Source organism: Gastrolobium bilobum, unplaced genomic scaffold (assembly GCF_033153095.1).
Source record: "Gastrolobium bilobum isolate Gb01-03AN ecotype WA unplaced genomic scaffold, APGP_CSIRO_Gbil_v1 utg728, whole genome shotgun sequence".
In the NCBI taxonomy this organism is placed as follows: Eukaryota; Viridiplantae; Streptophyta; class Magnoliopsida; order Fabales; family Fabaceae; genus Gastrolobium; species Gastrolobium bilobum.
In genome coordinates this window covers 662,796-675,375 of record NW_026899225.1, presented here as the reverse complement: position 1 = coordinate 675,375, position 12,580 = coordinate 662,796, and the positions used below count along the sequence as shown (strand labels likewise).

General features: G+C 32.7%; 1 protein-coding gene across 1 annotated transcript; it reads right to left on the bottom strand.

Moving 5' to 3' along the window:
* Positions 1–545: 545 nt before the first annotated feature.
* LOC133288580 (scarecrow-like protein 15) lies at positions 546–2,589 on the bottom strand. Its single transcript, XM_061486377.1, has one exon. The coding sequence runs from the start codon at positions 2,387–2,389 to the stop codon at positions 833–835; it is 1,557 nt and encodes a 518-aa protein (XP_061342361.1). The 5' UTR covers positions 2,390–2,589; the 3' UTR covers positions 546–832.
* Between the last annotated feature and the right edge of the window lie 9,991 nt (positions 2,590–12,580).

The window sequence follows — 12,580 nt, the reverse complement described above, 5'->3', positions numbered from 1 at the left end:
TTTGCTACCCCTTGGCCTTTCTGCATGCTGTAGATGCTTTCCGGAGATATGCTATAGAGTGTTCTTAATTCTTACCCAGCACAAAAAAATAATTAAAAATAATATATAAAAGAAAAATATTTTTCTTTTTACATGACATAAAATTATTTCTTACAATTCTAAGACTACATCATTTTGAGAGTTAGATGTATTAATAAAAAATTAAATTAATTTTTTTTTTAATTTTATCAAAATAGTCTTCATTAATTTCCGAAGTCCTTCCTTAAGAATTTTATTTATTTATTTATTTATTTATTTTTAATGATTGGGTCACGTCAAACAACGGTGGCAGTTTGGTATTGAGAACATATTTCATAGCGGTTAATACCAAAACAAGAAAATATGAAACAATGGAAAAACAGTATAACTAGAAGGTGGATGCCGAACTGTTATTCCATGCTGAATATGCTTGTCATATAGACCTTTGATTTCTCACTTTTGCAGCAAAATACTCCACAGTCCACACCATAAGGCATTAAAAAGATAGAAAGAACTATTTAGTCTGCCAAACCCGCAAAGTTCATTAGGATAACAAGAGTCTCCAACAAAGAAAGACTCCCCAAGTCAAACTACAAAAATCAAAATGGTCAAGAATAAATACAAGTTTATCTCCATCCCCCAACCCCAATTTTTTTTTTTTTTTTTCCTTTTGTGAGATACCTTGATTTTCCATAATAATAATAATAAGTTGGACTTGGAAGTTGGAACCTGAGAACAATACTGTTATTATAGCACTATTTTGTTTATGCCATATAATCCCCTGTCCCAATTATAATTTTCCTTGTTCTAAGTTCTAACAGTGCCATGCTGACGTGACAACCATGGCCCGCTCATGCCAGAAGAGCACCAGCTCAGCCTGGCGTTTGGCCACGTGGAAGCCTCTGATTTGTACCTTGGCCAACAAACATTCCGCTTGAAAATCCGCGAACTGGCTTAACTGCACAGGCCTCATTCCGGCCCCGTAAAACGCCTCCCTCCACGGCGTCACCCGCCGCCCGGCACCCTCCACCGCCGCCAAAATCTTCGGGCGCAGCAGAAGCATCTCAATTCTCCTCACCCATTCACCTGCTCCCCCTACCATCGTCGCATCCAGCGACTCCAGCATCATCGAATAGAACTCCAGGCTACTAACCACGCCTCGCCGGAAGGACGACGCTGCCGCGGCCTCCGCCCACCCTTCCGAGTCCACAAAAACCACCACGCTGGGCGAGACCCTACGTACGTCGGCAAGGAAGGCAGCGGCGGAGACGAGGCGGCGGAAGATGGCCGGAGATAAGAGGACGGCGGTCTTCTCTCCGTCGAGGAACTTGACGGCCTTAAACGACAGCGTCTCGAACGTCCTGAGAAGCACGAATTCAACCTGGACTTGGATTCTGAGTTCTTGAGCGAATTGGGTGAGGTTCTGGCGGACGAGCGTGCTCTCGACGGCGTACTCTTCGGGAACGACGGCGGTGATTCGGAGGATCGGCGGGGAGGTGATTTTGCATGACTCAGCCTTCTCCGCAATCTCCTTCATGAGAGAAGCGTATTGAATACCGAGGCCTATGTCAAAGTCGATGACGTGCATAAAGGTGGTGGCATGAACGTGAAGGGCTTCAAGGAGGGCTTGGTTGGTGGTGAAGATAGAGAACATTGGGATCGGCGAGATTCCAGAGAAGGCCTTGAAGGTTCTGATGCTATGCACGATTTCAACCAAGGAAGAAAGCCGCGGGGTCCGGTTCGAACCGGAGAGAAGGGACTGGAGAGCTTCTTTGAAGTAAAACGCTGCTCGGTGGAGTGGCTTTCCCACGGGAGATCGTAGCCGTTGATTGAGCCGCTCCAATATCACGGGCGCAAGTTGTAGCTGGTTGTTGTCGAAGCAATCGGCCGCACGGATAAGCTCTTCGATGAAATCGAAGCCGTTGAAATCGTGAACGGAATGGTCGAGGGTGGTGAGGTTGTAATTACCCAGGTTATGGTTCGAGTACATGTCGGAGAGAGTGGTGAATTCTGCGGCGTGATCGAAGGGTGGGAAGTCAGGGCCGACAGAGAGGTCGCATGGGTTAATATTATTGGGTTGGAGAATGGTAGTCTTGGATTCGTCGTGGAAGCTCAAGTCCTTCATGATGGAATCCCAATCCAAATCATGCAAAACATGGTCGTCAAGTACTTCCACACACTCTCGGTCTCGGGTGTGATGGGTGGGGTTTTCGGGGGGGACGGTGGTGGGGCTGCGACAGAGGTCAAGGACAGAAGTGGGCTCGTAGGTATTGTTGAGATTGGGAGGGGTGTGACTGTGAAGGGCAATGGTACGGGTAGCGTTATTGGGTTTTGGATTGGCCTGTGGGGATGACGAAACGGGAACTCTCATTGCTGAATAGGGAGGTCTCTTTGTTCAAAGTTCAAAGTGAAAGAAAGAGAAGGGAGGCTTTTGGTTTTTATGATTGTGTTGTGGGGCGTTTATCTTTGCGTGCGTGCCCCTCAAGGTGGGGTAATTACTTGTTTTATGGTCATGTCATGTATAGGAATTAATGGGATGAAATATGGATCGCTACTGTCTATATTTTTGAATTTTGTACTGTGATTTATATGACCTGACCTGACCATGCTTGACACGAGTCAGAGAGACAATGCTTTTTATCGTTGTGAGGCTTCAAGTTCAAGGTGAAGGAAGACACGCTAGATCGTCTTGCCTTTTTCTTTGCTTTTCTTCGTTGAAAGCTCAAACCTCAACGCTCAGTGGGAGGACATGTTTGGCCATGTAGCTATCACTTTTCAACATGAATTCCTGTACATACACGAGATGTTGCTCGGAAAGAAAAATATCCACCCTTTCTAATCAAAACAATATATGTATACATTTCAGAACATACAAAACAATTTTTGCCCAATCAAATTTCAAAATCAAGACAAATGCTTGAATTATATATTATCAGTCTGTTAAAATCTTAACTGATTTGGGGGAGTTTTTTTTTAAGATACTTTACGTGGACCACCATACTCGAATTCTGAAAATCTCAATAGTTGACAGATTTCAAAGAGACAGAAGTGTAATTTATTTATGCTCTATCATATAAATTTTTCACTAATTTCCAAGGAAGAATTTATATTGACAAACTTTTTTCTTACAAACTAACAAAATACACTAAGTCTGCTGATTAGTCAAATTTCAAGAGTGCATGACTAGTTATACTTAATATAGTTTGTAAGAAAAAAAAAATTATCAATATAACATCTCTCAATGTCAAAATAAGTTAAAAGTAATTTCCTTCTTCTTCATTCAAATTATAATACATAAACAGTAAAGGCGAACTCATACATGTCAAATGATATTTCAACAGTAAAACGACAAGAGTCAAATAGCGGGCGTTAAAGGCTATAAAAGCACCTAGTTTAGACGTGCCTACTTTAAGTTTGGCCCACAAAAGTTCTAAATGGACCCCAAGACAAGCATAGCACCACCAATCTTTAATTTATTTATACCCTGGAAAAAAGCTTCGAGAAAGGTCCATTATTAACTTCTTTGTAAAGGGGGCACGGTTAGCGGAAAGTTTTGGGCCCGTTATGTTCATACCTAGCTAGTAATATTAGCCGTTAAAATTACATTTCGGGAATAGCGAGTCTTCCTTCACAGAACCGCATATGTTCGTTATTGTGAATTGTCAAAATGGATCAACCCATGTAAATAGGCCTCCAATCTACTGGAATCTGAGCACTTTTGACTTACTCAACTCTTTTGGTCATGTCAGGTAGGAAAAAAAGTATTGGGACTTCGTATCATGTGAAAATGTTTGGTCATGTTCCATTGAATTGTACAATTTATTCATACATAGGAAGGAAATAAAGTTCAGCTTTAATATTTGTGGAAATGATAGATCCATGACTAGTGGCAATTTTTTCATGACATTATTTGTTTCATATTCCGGTTGGAATACTATCAGCTAGCTTTAGTTTCCCTTGCCTTGTTTGACATCTTAATTCAATGATCCTTTCCGTTCAAAGCTTAATCAGTTGCATCTTTTTTATGTGGACCTTCTTAGTCAATAGTAACATGGAATTTCGGCATTCGTTGTGCGGCAATGATACTGTCGTCTCATCTCATTTGGTCGGGTACTTCATTTGCGTCATGTAGCATAGTCACTAATAATTAAATACATTAGTGTGTATAATTTGCTATACAATTACGCATAATTAACTTGAATAAATTATGTTATCATTCTCGAATATGCATCGATTATTTGTTTTATAATTATTTTTGCAAACTCAGCAATAAAGTAGAGAGTATTCTTGTCGTTTGCCTTGGCCTTGTTATCATTTTATTGTTATATTAATGAGCGAAAACTAAACAAAAAGAGGCGCGGGAACATAGACGTACTTGTCAAGAATCCAGCAGTGTTCACACTTGAAAAGGAAATTCACTGAGTTTTTCGTTAATTATTAAAAAGAAAATATTACTCTCATCTCATGTTATATGAGAGAATTTTTCTTTTATACACTCATAAATCAAAGTTGAGATTCGTTTTACATTTTTTCTTTTTTTTCTATTCTCTCTCCTCTTCTCTAAGTTGTGAATGTATATAACAGAAAAAATCTCTCGTATAGTATGGAGTAATATTTCTATTGTTAAAAATATAATACCAGCATCTTGTCTTTTCTGTTTTTTATAAAAAAAAATTCACAAGGTACATTATTTCAAGAATTCTCAAACCGTATAAACATACAATAAAATAGTTGAAATTTTATAAAGAGAAATCAAGCATGTAAATTAAATAGTTAATACAAAATAAAAAAACATCCTGTTAGGATAATTTAGTTGATAAAACTAAGATATATAAAGAGGAATGCAAATTCAAATCCATGCAATAAATGCATCTCGTCCTCATCCACTCCCCTGTCAAAGAAAAAAAAGAGTTACAATATATTTGAATATTTGTTTTTAGTTATTACGACCCCTTTTCATTAATGTTATGTGATTGTAATGCTCCATATTAAATTATATATATAAAGAATTAGTGCAATACTTAAATTGAAAAACCCTTTTACACTAATTTTATAATTTGAATTATCTATATGAATTAATTAATTTTTTATTTTATAGTAATAGCTTTTAAAGTATTTACTTTTAATTCCTATTAGGATCAACATAAGAATCCTACGGTGTGATAGAGTGTTCTTGTTAAAAAATAGATTAAAAATATATTATTAAGCATTAAATACCTAATGGATTGTAGGATTTATTAGTCATATTTCAAATGAACTATGTCTTTTTTTTTGGTACATGAATTATTTAAGAACAAAATACTATGTTATTATTTAAGAAGAGGAGATAATCACCAATAAAGATTGAGTGCAGTGGAAAAAAACACATTTCTAAAAAAATATCAAAATTGAAATCTTAAATAAAATAAATGTTCGAAGGACATTTTAAAAAAAAAAATAGGAATATCTTATTTTAAAAAATAAAAAAAATCGTTAGGGAGGATTGGATTCGTAAGAATCACTCTCTAAGATCAGTCTTAGTTTTTGACGTGGAGTGCTGACGTGATGGGCTTACTGATTACGTGCCAGTTGACCCACTGGACGGCTTTTTGTCGGATATGCATGCATGCCATTGATCGTTCAATGAGTAGGCGCGTGCAAACACGACGCTGGTATATGGCAATTGGCAACCACCGAAGACCGATTAGGAATATGTTTCGAGCTATGATTAATCTGGGCTTCAAATTTTCTCTCTATTACGGGTGGCGAATTCAAGAAATTAATGAAGGGTGGGCACTCTTCAAGTACATATAGATCTGGGTCTGGTCTGGAACGCGACTTGCGAGCAGGAGTGAGCCGGTTGGGTCTGGTTTAGATCTAGATTTAGACAGATTGCGACTCAACTTGACCGATGAGGGAGAAAGAAATAAATGTTCCAACTTCTAATAACGGAGATTGAGGTCTGAGAGGAGATGAGATACAAATGAGCTCTCTGCCGTTAGGTTTTGGATAATGAAGATGGAGGAGAAAAAAATACTTACGAGAAAATAAAATAGGAGGAAAATTAAAGGGATATGATATCATAACAATCAACTAGGGTTACCACCAATGTTACTTCCAATCAATTTCACCGTTAGATCGATTATGTTAATTCAACGATTATTTTTATTTTTATCTTGTATGGTTATGATCCCCATATTTAATGTAATAACATTAAATATGAAAAATCATAATCATACAAAGGTGAAAATAAATATAAAGTATTAGATATGGGGAATCATAACCATACAAAGATGAAAATAAATATAACCGTTGGATCAACATAATCAATCTAATGATAAAATTGATTGGTACTAATATTGGTAGTAACCCTATTTGATTGTCATAATATCCTACTCCAAAATTAAATTGAAAAAATTTGAATTTTAAAAGAAAAATATTTTTATATTTTTGCATCATATTTTAAGAGTGGGCACTTACCCCCTTTCTCTAACACTTGGGTCCGCCCTCTCTCTGTTACTGATAATTAAATATATTCATAGACTCTTTCATGTCTAAATTTTACACAGAGAAAGATTTATTTCCTTGATTGGCCTATCCATAAGTACTTTTTTTATCGACTAATATATTATTATTATTGAATCTTAAGGTTAGGAGAAGCCTAATCGTTGTACCTAACAATCTTTTGTTTCTAAGATTGTAGCCCTAGCAAGGACAAGTTTGTTTTTGTTTTAATCAATTTCAGTCTTTCTAAATTCAACATTAAGTATAATATATTCATTTATAGGCAAATTTTTTTTAAACAAAATTCTGACATTATCATTTTGAACTTGAATTGTTTTACAAACTTATTTAAAGGATAATTTTATAATAAAACATTTAAGAGACTAAAATGTGTTTATTTCTAAATAAATTAACTATCCTAAACCTTTGCATAAGACCTTCACCTCCATATTGATGAAATTGATAATGTGTAATCTTAAAATACTAGTTAAAGAAACAAGAATAATTATATTTATAGATTAAAGTATTTGTTATATATTGAGATTGAAAAAATATTTAATACTTACTTCTTTCAATAATTTAAAAATATTTAATAGATTGTAATAAATGCTCTGCGGACATCCCCACTTCCTTTCTAACATTGTCAATGGCCACTTTAACAGAAAGTTTGATCACTTGGGGCATGTTTGGTGCATAGTATAGGATAAGGCCTTATAGTATAAGACTTAATAGTATAAGGCCTGATTGTATAAGATCTGATTGAATTTTAATACTATCAAGTGTTTGGCACGGTATTGTATAAAATAATATATTGTATAAGATCATATCATCTAGTATTTGGTAATGCACTGTATAATACTATATATGATAAAAATAAATATTTTTAATAAAAATATCTTTTAATAAAGAATTTATATAATTCTTCAAAAAATGTCATATGATATTAATTTTTATAAAAATTTATTGATCAGTGTGTCCAAAATATAAATTAATTTTTATAAAAATAAAAATATTCATTATTTTAAAAATTAATATATTGAAAAATAAATTTTTATTTTAATAGATTAATATTAAAATAATATATTAATTTTTGAGAATTACATTGGTCAACGATGTTAATACATCAATCTCTTATCAGGTCTTATCCCTCACCCTTAGGCCGGATTAAGTTATACATCGTTTTGATATATTAAGGGATTATGTTGTATAAGCTTATACTATACGGTGGTCACACCAAACAACTGAAAATGTCATAACGTATAGTATAAGCTTATACAATCATGCCTTATACATCACACCAAACAGGCCCTAAATGTCTTTATGTCCATTTGCTCTTGTACACACCACCTTTAATTTGATGACCAACTTTATAGGATTTCTGCTTATTTTTGCAATCTTTTATGAGAACTGATTATTGCTAATTAGTTATTTGCAATTTCTACACATTCTAATAACCAATCGAGGGCATGTAGTGTAAACTATTACTCTAGCGAGTACACCATAAAGGATCCAATGCTAGCCACCCCTTGTAAGAAAAAAGCAATTGAACTCCTTTTCTTCATTCTTCTCTAACCATCCAATATACCTTTTAGCCATGAAAAGGGAAACTATTATAATCATAATATATGGTCCCTTAGGAGTTAAGATGGGAAGAAAATTATTAATTGAAAATAAACATATATTACAATTTATTTCTACCGAATTATATTATCAAAATAAATTTATAGGTTCGCTTTTTCTATAGATAATTTATCTACAGTGAGCCCAAAATGACGTCGTTTTGAGGCGAAAATCATGTTATTTTTGTAATTATAATTTATTTCAGGATTATAATAGTCTTTTTCATTTTCATTTTTTAATTTTTCCACCCAAAACAATGTCGTTTTGGGAGCGAATGTAGATAACTTATCTACATTCACTTTAGAAACATTAAAGCCTAAATTTATATTTCACTAATCAATGACTCATAAATTTATTTCACACACACACATACATACATACATACATACATACATACATACATACATACATATATATATATATATATATATATATATATATATATATATATATAAGTTTATACCAAAAAAAGAAAAAAAGAAGAAGATACATTAATAATATATCACTCTCGATTATATATTTGAATTAGTTTTCCATAAAGTTAAACTTGTAAATTTTGTTCCGCATTCACATACTAGAATAAACCCAAACGGAATGAATTAAAAAAGAAAAAAAAAAAAAAAATATATATATATATATATATATATGTGAAACGAAGAGAAAGGTTATAGTTATACATTTTTTTCTTAATATCTCTTATTATCAAATATTAACCGTTAATTTTCGCCAATCTAACAGTTATAAATTATTGGATTACACTTATTAATTAATTGTTATTTTTCAATAAATTATAACTATTAAAGTGACGAAAATCAACTACTAAAATTTGATAATAAGAAATAATAAGAAAGAAAAGGTAATAAGTATAATTTCCCAAAAAACAAAACCCATGTTTCAACTTTCAATAAATTGAGGAAATAGATCCTCTCATGTTAAAAAAAATGACATTGAGAAGATCATAACCATATAAAGGTGAATCAACGGTTATGATTTTATAATTATCTATTTTAATATTTTTCTCTCTCTTTCTTTGCTATCATTAATCTACTTTTATATGGTTATAATTTCTCAAGTGATGCCGTTTTTTTTTTATACGAGAAGATCCATATACATAATTGGATAGCTCAATACTGATTAAAGTACACAACACAAGATTGAAATTAACTCTCCGCCGATACATGATTCCATCACGATTCCAATCATTGAGCTAATCAGTGAAACTTTGTTTTTTTAAAAGGTAGTTTCAAGCTCATGCAATATATATGTGTGTGTATACATACCTTAGCGATTAAGGTTCCAAGGAAGGAAGGACACGGGAGTGACGCGATGGAGATAGGGAAGCTTGTAGGACACAAAAGAAGAGAAGAGGTGGGGGTGTAAGAGCAAGAGAGATTCTGGTTTATATCATGGGTCATGTAAAGAGGTCCATTCACCCACTTCCATTCCAAAAGTAAGGGAAAAAACAAAGAAAAAAAAAAAGTGAAAGGGTGTTGAAGAAGTGGACGATGTGATTTTTCATTTGGGGAATAATAGTGGAGGATCTTCTATCTTCTCTGTGGTATAATGGCACACCGAAAGCTTTTCCACAGGGGATCCATAAGGATATGTTGTTGCTTTGATAAGTATAAAATATCACCCTCGGTTTAATTGTTTTTTTCTTTTCTTTCCCCACTATCACGGCTATTTATTTTCTGCATGTGATATTCCTCCACATTTTTATATATACGTGGTCTTCTTTTCTATCTCTGGCTCGGTCAGCATCTTGGCACTAGTTGATGTGAGACATTATGGCACAGGTTTGTCGTCTGAGGTGAAAGTCTGAAAGATTTTTGCTTCTGGTATTGTTTTGAGCCACTTCAGCGAATGACATTACCAACTCATACGGCTCACTTTAAAATGGAATTTTTGTTGTCCGATCACAATTAAAAAAATATTTTTAATACTACCAAAATATATCATTTACTAAATATAAAAAAATGACATATTTATATTATTCGTACTTTTATGGATTTAATGTTTCTACAGCTAATGTAGAAAAGTTATTTACATTCGCTCCTAAAACGACGTTGTTTTGGGTTGAAAAATTAAAAAATTATTATAAAAAAGATTACTATAACCCTGAAACAAATTATAATTACAAAAATATCTTGATTTCCGCCTCAAAACGACGTTGTTTTGGGCTCAATGTAGATAAGTTATCTACATTGACGGTAGAAAAAACGAACCCTACTTTTATATATGGTTATCTTTTTAGAATATTACTCTCATGTTACATGAGAGTAGTTCTCTCATGCTATACAGAGAATTTAAGTGGGGCCCACCATTTAGAAAAAAAGGGGCAATTTTTGAAATGAGATAACTATCTCATGTAAAATGAGAGTAGGAGGTGGAAAAAAAAATTCTGAAAAAATTGAATGAAAAAATTATTTGCCTATATTTGATAGGAGATGAAGTAAAAATATGGCCAGAAATTTTTTTTTTGCATCATTTGTTTTTCTATGTAAAATAGTTGGGAAAGAATATTATTGAAAGGGTGGAATTCTTTTTCCATGTGATGATAAAATTAACACTTGATAAGTAAAATTAATTCCATATTTTCGAAAAAAAAGTTGACTTATCAAATACCTTTTAGTAGCTTATCCAAAAAAAAAAAAATTCCCAATCAAATTCTCAAAAGTTATTTTTTCCCGATAATTTTTTTTTTCTTTTACCATATGTCCCCTTTGTGTTAAGGTAATACCTACACAGAGAAAATGTGTTCCCCAAATAAATGAGTGTGATTGGACTTTGGAGATATGACAGGCCTTGATAATTATTTTTTAAAAGAATAAATAAATAATTTTAATCTCTGTTGTCAATAATTAGAATGAGAATCCCAAGAAGATAAATAATTTTTCTCTTACCATGTATAAGTTAGTTTTCTTTAAAATATTGTACTTTTTTTTTTTTTTTTTTGAATGTAAAAGTTGAATAGAATTTTTTTTTGAATATTTAAATACACATGTACATGGGAACAGATATTTATTTTATTAAGAGTCTTCCTAATGATCATAATGATTAATTAATGACTAATCTCACAACAATGTTGTGAAAGTGAATGACGCCACAGAAAGCAATTTTTAATCTTAAAACAGTCATTTATCATAACATGATCAAGATTTGTTCTTTTTATCTTTAACAATAAACCAAGAGTTTAATATATCTACTGTTATATATATAATGTTATATATATAAAGTATGTGAGATTCATATTTTTTTTTTCTCTTCTTTTTTTTTTTTTTTTTGATAACATTTTTTTTTTTCTCTTCTTTGCATATAAGCTCACAGGATCATATATACTTTTATGTAAGTGTAAGAAATAATTTTATATTCTAAAATATGAAAAATATCAAACTCAAACCAATCCTCTTTAGACATGTCCCATAAATTATATATAACCACAGTTGTGTTGGACCGAACCCTTTTGAAGTTCTTCAGTACAAGCTTGGGCCAACTATAATAATCGTTGGATCTGTTGTGGGGTCAAAGCTGAACCCTTCAACTTAATGAATAAGCCAAAGCTGAACCACAGATATTGACGAGCTCGCCTTGCTCGGAGTCGCAACTCTCGGGGTGCTAAACGAGCCAGGGGCCTTTGGCTCGGCTCGTGAAGACCTGAGTTTACATGTCTAAAATTGATTGTTGGATCCAGACTTGGACTTGTATAAAAGCTCGTTTAATAAAAAGGCCTCAGGCTCTAATCCAAAAGCTCGGCCTTAGAGTCTCTCAGGCTTGCCTAATATATATATATATATATATTTTTTTGTTTTTTATACTACTTGTGATAGCACTCTCTCTCTCTTCTCAATTCATTTCATCCCATTTTATTAATTAAACAGACTTTTTGAATGATTTTATTTTATATTATGCTATTTGGATATACTTTAAATTTATGAATATTTATGAAATTACTAGTGCTGTTGATTGTAGATTTTGTTTGGGTAAATTTTTGTTGTCTGATTTTTTTAAAACAGGCAAAACCAGGCTTTTATTTTTTGTAAATAAGTCAGGCCACAGGCTGATATTATATTCGTAACAGGTAACAGGCTGAGGTCAGTCTGACACATTTGAACACAGGCTCAGCCCGTTAAGACCAAAGCTCAGCTCGGCTCGGCTCGTTAACATCTCTACTCAAAGGCATATGAGAAAAAAAAAATTAATATGTAATTAGTTTAAATGTTTTATATTATCATCTAATAATATGTAATCATATCATTTGATGATTTTAATAGTATATGAAGAATTGAATTATATTAACTGATATTAAAAATTTATAATACTATACGACATTTTACTTATGAGTATATGTATAAATATTTATCGATAAATGTATCTAAAATATAATATAAAACTTATTTTACTAAGATTCTCACATGCTGATTTACTTACATTTTTAATTTTATTTTTAAAATTTTAAATT